Below are 7,500 nucleotides of genomic sequence, written 5' to 3' on the forward strand. Positions count from 1 at the left end.
CACTTCATTCAAAGTGGACAGAAACTCAATCAAACTACCAAAAGACGTCTTGGTTCATCTTTCCACTGTTCCAACAATCACCACTTACTTAATTCACCCATTTTACTAAGCGAGTGAACGAGAGAGGTTGATTTAAAGTTGCCGATACAACAGCACCATAGAAATCTGATTAGCCCACCAAACATATTTCAAATACCAGCCAACAAGCCGGGTTCAAACAATCATTACTGCAGCTCTCATACAGTGGCTCAGAAGATTAATGCAGCAGGCCAAATACACCACCCATAGCCAAGCACACACATAAACACACACGCGCATGTATCCTCACACAGTTTTCACACTTGCATGTATGGTCAAAATGATGTAGTCATATCTGTAGTGACTTAATATATCTAAATAAGCCACTGAAGGCGAATGCGTTTTCTGGGCTAAAAATAAACCGATGTCCAGTGCGCTGTATAACTTTAGAGTCAGTGATCCATTTATTCACATTTCTGTAAAACACATCTTCACTGTAATGCTCTTCTACGAGACAGAGATAAGAGGAAAGTCCTTGCATGGACCCCTATCAGCTGACTCACCCACTGTGGCCTGGCTGTGTGACCCCATGGTCTAATGTCACGTACAGCAGGGTGACGTCTGGTCTAATGTCACGTACAGCAGGGTGACGTCTGGTCTGATGTCACGTACAGCAGGGTGACGTCTGGTCTAATGTCATGTACAGCAGGGTGACGTCTGGTCTGATGTCATGTACAGCAGGGTGACGTCTGGTCTAATGTCATGTACAGCAGGGTGACGTCTGGTCTAATGTCACGTACAGCAGGGTGACGTCTGGTCTGATGTCATGTACAGCAGGGTGACGTCTGGTCTAATGTCATGTACAGCAGGGTGACGTCTGGTCTGATGTCACGTACAGCAGGGTGACGTCTGGTCTGATGTCACGTACAGCAGGGTGACCCCATGGTCTAATGTCACGTACAGCAGGGTGACGTCTGGTCTAATGTCACGTACAGCAGGGTGACGTCTGGTCTGATGTCACGTACAGCAGGGTGACGTCTGGTCTAATGTCACGTACAGCAGGGTGACGTCTGGTCTGATGTCACGTACAGCAGGGTGACGTCTGGTCTAATGTCACGTACAGCAGGGTGACGTCTGGTCTAATGTCACGTACAGCAGGGTGACGTCTGGTCTAATGTCACGTACAGCAGGGTGACCCCATGGTCTAATGTCACGTACAGCAGGGTGACGTCTGGTCTAATGTCATGTACAGCAGGGTGACGTCTGGTCTGATGTCACGTACAGCAGGGTGACGTCTGGTCTAATGTCACGTACAGCAGGGTGACGTCTGGTCTGATGTCACGTACAGCAGGGTGACGTCTGGTCTAATGTCATGTACAGCAGGGTGACCCCATGGTCTAATGTCACGTACAGCAGGGTGACCCCATGGTCTAATGTCACGTACAGCAGGGTGACGTCTGGTCTAATGTCACGTACAGCAGGGTGACGTCTGGTCTGATGTCACGTACAGCAGGGTGACGTCTGGTCTGATGTCACGTACAGCAGGGTGACGTCTGGTCTGATGTCACGTACAGCAGGGTGACGTCTGGTCTGATGTCACGTACAGCAGGGTGACGTCTGGTCTGATGTCATGTACAGCAGGGTGACGTCTGGTCTAATGTCATGTACAGCAGGGTGACCCCATGGTCTAATGTCACGTACAGCAGGGTGACGTCTGGTCTAATGTCACGTACAGCAGGGTGACGTCTGGTCTAATGTCATGTACAGCAGGGTGACGTCTGGTCTGATGTCATGTACAGCAGGGTGACGTCTGGTCTAATGTCATGTACAGCAGGGTGACGTCTGGTCTGATGTCACGTACAGCAGGGTGACGTCTGGTCTGATGTCACGTACAGCAGGGTGACCCCATGGTCTAATGTCACGTACAGCAGGGTGACGTCTGGTCTAATGTCACGTACAGCAGGGTGACGTCTGGTCTAATGTCATGTACAGCAGGGTGACGTCTGGTCTGATGTCACGTACAGCAGGGTGACGTCTGGTCTGATGTCATGTACAGCAGGGTGACGTCTGGTCTGATGTCACGTACAGCAGGGTGACGTCTGGTCTGATGTCACGTACAGCAGGGTGACGTCTGGTCTAATGTCATGTACAGCAGGGTGACGTCTGGTCTGATGTCACGTACAGCAGGGTGACGTCTGGTCTGATGTCACGTACAGCAGGGTGACGTCTGGTCTAATGTCATGTACAGCAGGGTGACGTCTGGTCTGATGTCACGTACAGCAGGGTGACGTCTGGTCTAATGTCACGTACAGCAGGGTATTTATTCATTTTTCAAATATAAATTATACTATTTACACATTAACGATTTTTTATTTATTTATAAATCAACCACAGCAATTTCTTGGGGGTGCTAAGGGGGTGCTATGGCAATCCTAGGGGTAGCTACAGCACCCCCTAGCCCCTCCCTGGCGCCGCCTCTGCATTTACATGTGGAGATATGCTGGCTCTATACACGCTAAAAGTACTGATTATTTACATGGAGTCTGGTGGGTTTGGTGATAGGGTTCACATCAGTCACTTAGACATGAATGCATGGGGAAACATGGTCCAGGTTAAGTTGCCCTTCAACTGAGGAGGACAGGTGTCTGAAGTGTCTCTTTCTCTCTCTCCCTCTGTCCTTCTCTGTCTTTCTCGGTCTGTCTCTCTCTGTATCTCTCTCTCTCCGTCTCCGTCTTTCTCTCCATCTCCGTCTCTGTCTCTGTGCAGTCTGGAGACGACCTGCGGCAGGACATGCTGACTCTGCAGGTGATCCGGATCATGAACAAGATCTGGATCCAGGAAGGTCTGGACATGAGGATGGTCATCTTCAAATGTTTCTCCACGGGCAGAGGACGTGGTAAGGACACACTGGGGATTTGTCTCAGCTTCCTAAACTGCATCCCCGTTTCCTTCGCTTGCCTCCCTTCCTCGCATCTTAGTCCATCCCAGCAAGGACGCACGGGAGGAGACACCAAACTAGGAACTGTTTTTTTAGAGGGATGAGATGTCCTTTCCTCTGAAGCGTCAGCTGTGTGGGCGGAGTTTCATGGTCAGTGTGTTTCCTGTTGTAGGGATGGTGGAGATGATTCCTCAGGCCGACACTCTGAGGAAGATCCAGGTGGAACACGGAGTCACGGGCTCCTTTAAAGACCGGCCGCTGGCCGACTGGCTGCAGAAACACAACCCAACGGACGAGGAGTACGACAAGGTACACACACACACACACACACACACACACACTTTTCTGCAGATTTAATATAAACATTTTCAGATCAAGATGTTAACTCATCTCCACACCAAACAGAAATTCTGCATTCTGGATCACAGCTGAAAACTGTCAAACATCCATAGATTGTGTTTGGGTCTGATGATTATTGATTATTGAATAAGTGGTGACTGTGTCCAGGCGGTGGAGAACTTTATCTTCTCGTGCGCCGGCTGCTGCGTGGCAACCTACATCCTGGGAATCTGCGACCGCCACAACGACAACATCATGCTGAAGACCAGCGGCCACATGTTTCACATCGACTTCGGGAAGTTTCTGGGACACGCCCAGATGTTCGGGAACATCAAACGGTACTCCACAGTCATACTTACACACTACTACATACTACACATACTTGCACACACACACACACACACACAGGCACACATACACACACACAGAGACACACACACACACACACACACACAGAGACACATACACACACAGTCAGTCCACATTCATACTTACACACTTTCCCCTTTTCTTCCTCTCTCTCTGTCTCTCAGGTTGTGTTCTGTTTATTTTCTTATTATGGGAAATTAATTATGATACTTAGTCTATGATATGATATAATACACCGTGCAGGTGTGTGTTGTTGTAACGTGTGTGTGTGTGTGTGTGTGTGTTTCAGGGACCGCGCCCCCTTCGTTTTCACCTCCGACATGGCATACGTCATCAATGGAGGAGACAAACCGTCGAGCCGCTTCCACGACTTCGTGGATCTTTGCTGCGAGGCATACAACCTGATCAGGAAACACACGCACCTGTTCCTCAACCTGCTGGGCCTGGTGGGTCTCACACACACACACACACACACACACACACACACACACACACACACACACACACACACACACACACACACACAAACAAACAAACAAACAAACAAACAAACAAACAAACAAACAAACAGGACTGAATAAAACCAAAAGACAAGAAAAAAGAAAAGACAGCAGAACTTTTTTTATAACGTTTTGAATGTTTCTTCATTATCATAGTAATCAAGTGATAGTTGTAGATGCATTTGACTTTTTCTTGCTGAAAGTATTGGACTTTTTTTCTCAGAATATTCAACTTTTTTCTTAAAATCTATAACTTTTTAGTGGTTGTTGTGTGTGTGTGTGTAGATGTTGTCCTGTGGGATCCCTGAACTTTCTGATCTGGACGATCTGAAGTACGTCTACGACGCGCTGAGACCTCACGAGTCTGAGGCCGACGCTACCATGTACTTCACCAGGTACGCACGCACAGACACACGCACACACACACACACACACACACACACACACACACACACACACACGCTTACTTCACCAGGTACACGCACGCACACTCTCACACACATACACAGTCCTGTCTTATTATACTGATTTATACTGGTCTGTAAACCCTCTCTATGTTGTCATATCTATTTCTACAGTCTGTAGACCCCTAACCCTCCCTGTGGTGTTCCCCCTGTGCAGGTTGATAGAGTCCAGTCTGTAGACCCCTAACCCTCCCTGTGGTGTCCCCCCTGTGCAGGTTGATAGAGTCCAGTCTGGGCAGCGTCGCCACCAAACTCAACTTCTTCATCCACAACCTGGCTCAGATGAAGTTTGCGTCGTCGGAGGAGCGGCCCGCGCTGTCCTTCGCTCCCAGGGTCCACACGGTGAAGAGCGACGGCCTCATCAGGAACCTGTACATCTGCAGACACATCCGGACCGCCGGGAACGCCGCCAAGGGATACGTCAGTTCACACACACACACACACACACACACACACACACACACACACACATACACACAGCGCCGTATTACACTTAGACATATTTATCTATCTATAAATTACAGGAACGTTTGTCTGTCTGTCCGGGAAATTTGGTAGGGGGTGGGGGGGATTTCGGATGGTCCGGTGAATGAATGAACAACACACAGCAAGCAACATGATCCTTTTTTTCCTTTTGAGTCTGACCATCTCAGCGCCACCTTTCCCTTTATTATTTTGCTTTTCATCATTAGACTCTCACTGATCCCCCTATATTTCTGAAAATCCTAGACATGGTTGTGACCGTTGGTGCTTTCTGATTAGCCTGTTTGTATTGAAATAAGAGGCTGCTTGGCCCGTCGTAGAGGCTGCTCAGTTTGACCAGCGTCCCTACCACACACCAGGCCGCTGGATGGTGTTACTATGAACTAAGAACAATGTATAACTATTATCAGACCAGCCCTCGCGGCCTCGAAACGTATTTATTGCCTCATTCATTTATTTCATGATATATTTCAAAGGCATATTTATTCATTTATTTAATATTGAATAAAACGGCATTCCATACATTCACTCTCCAAACAGACACATTCTCAACGGGCACTGTACTAGTATATTCAACCCATTAAAGGGCTGTCCACACCAAGAACCATAACTATAAATATGAAGTTTTAAAAGTTGTTGTAACTCGAGTGAACCACAACTATTTAGAACAAATTGAACATCAAAGGCAGCACTAAAAAAATAACGACCGTTCATCTCTGAGTATCTTTTACGATGTGGTTATTGATATCGCCATGACAATAAAAAAACAATTTATTGTGCAGCCCTGGTTGGGATCACTTTCAGAGCGAAACACTGACAGCCAATCAGAATCCACCGGAGTTTAAAAGGTGACACAGAGGAGAGATTTGTTCCACACAGGGTCTCTGGTCTCAGTGTGTCTTTCTCTACTTTAAACATCAGTACTCCTGTCTAGGGCTGGGTATCGTTCAACAATATTTGATACCGGTACCGGTACCAATACCATGACTTTGATACCGGATCCTGAACACTACCTTTTTTGATACCAATTTTATAAAACAAAAAGAAATTACAACATGACACATTACGGCACAGATCTTATTACTTATTTTTCAGCTCCTACTGCGTGAGCTCTCTCTTATTACCGTCTCTGTGTCACGTAGAGTTTTTCCTCCGTGTCTAATATCTGAAATAAAGATGTAAATAATACTAGTGTGTGTTGCAGGCGTTTGTGGTGAAGGTGGAGCGTGAAGGCCAGCAGGAGGCGCAGCTGGTCCAGAGGACCTTTGAAGAGTTTCATGAACTACACAGCAAACTGAGACTCATCTTCCCTTCATCCAAACTACCCAGGTACACACACACACACACACACACACACACACACACACAGACACACACACACACAGACAGAGAGACACACACACACACAACACTAAGTTAACTTGAGATTTAACAGAAACACGAGAACTTTGAACTGTTTCATCATCACTCTCAATATTTGTCTTCATGTCAAAGATTTATTTCACTTTAAAAACAAACTGCACAAAGTCACTTAAAATTTGTTTACACACACAGAGACACACACACACACACACACACACGAATGGATTAGTTATCAACTATTAATCTATTCTGATAATCCATTAATCCGTTTGATTCATTTAGTTTATGATAAATCAGGTGAACTAGTGTGATGTCAGCATATTAAATATGAATATGTTCTAGTCTCTTCTCTCCTCTGGGACAGGAAACTCAAGATCTCGGAGTTGTGATGTCATCTTGGACTTTAGGAAACTCTGATCCACATTTTAGAGACACAACTACTGATCCATTCATTGAGGAAAAAATCTCTAACACAGTCTCTTGGCCCCGCCCACAGTTTCCCGAGCCGGCTGGTGATTGGTCGGTCCCGTGGCGAGGCAATGGCCGACCGGAGGAAAGACGAGCTCAACGGCTACGTGTGGCATCTGATCCACGCCGCCCCGGAGGTCGCTCAGGTCAGTCCCCCTCGGAGGCAGAAGACCATTATAATAACTCTAATAACAGAACACTGTACACACTGAGCAGCTCTCCCTGCAGACTGGTGGACATCTGTCTATGAATTGCAGGAACGTCTGTCTGTCTGTCTGTCTGTGTGTTATGCGTATATCTCTCGAAGCGTTAGTCCGATGGATTTCAAACTTGACAGGTGTCTTGCTATGGGCACGAGTAAGTGCAGTGCCAAGTTTGACGTTGTTTGGATTAGAAATGCAAAAGATATCGTTAAATATATATTGGTAAAAGAAGCACACATTGGCTTTTGCCGCTCTAGCCGCTGGTCCCTCCCCCTCTCACCCTGAGGACCAGAGACAGAGAGCTGGTCCCTCCCCCTCTCACCCTGAGGACCAGAGACAGAGAGCTGGTCCCTCCC

At 47.1% G+C, this 7,500-nt stretch overlaps 1 protein-coding gene across 3 annotated transcripts in view; it reads left to right on the forward strand.

Moving 5' to 3' along the window:
- Window positions 1-7,500, forward strand: part of pik3c2b (phosphatidylinositol-4-phosphate 3-kinase, catalytic subunit type 2 beta) — a 27,473-nt gene that overhangs the window by 15,375 nt on the left and 4,598 nt on the right. For 2 of the 3 annotated variants that reach the window (XM_031316205.2, XM_036002461.1), the window contains exons 23-30: window positions 2,785-2,914; window positions 3,129-3,265; window positions 3,464-3,633; window positions 3,954-4,110; window positions 4,450-4,559; window positions 4,844-5,048; window positions 6,316-6,440; window positions 6,970-7,087. In XM_031316205.2, coding sequence (XP_031172065.1) covers window positions 2,785-2,914; window positions 3,129-3,265; window positions 3,464-3,633; window positions 3,954-4,110; window positions 4,450-4,559; window positions 4,844-5,048; window positions 6,316-6,440; window positions 6,970-7,087 — 1,152 coding nt within the window. Of the gene's footprint in view, window positions 1-2,784; window positions 2,915-3,128; window positions 3,266-3,463; window positions 3,634-3,953; window positions 4,111-4,449; window positions 4,560-4,785; window positions 5,049-6,315; window positions 6,441-6,969; window positions 7,088-7,500 lie in introns of those variants that run through there. The other variant, XM_036002463.1, reaches the window with a different exon arrangement.

The sequence above is a fragment of the Sander lucioperca genome, chromosome 6 (assembly GCF_008315115.2).
Source record: "Sander lucioperca isolate FBNREF2018 chromosome 6, SLUC_FBN_1.2, whole genome shotgun sequence".
Lineage (NCBI taxonomy): Eukaryota > Metazoa > Chordata > Actinopteri > Perciformes > Percidae > Sander > Sander lucioperca.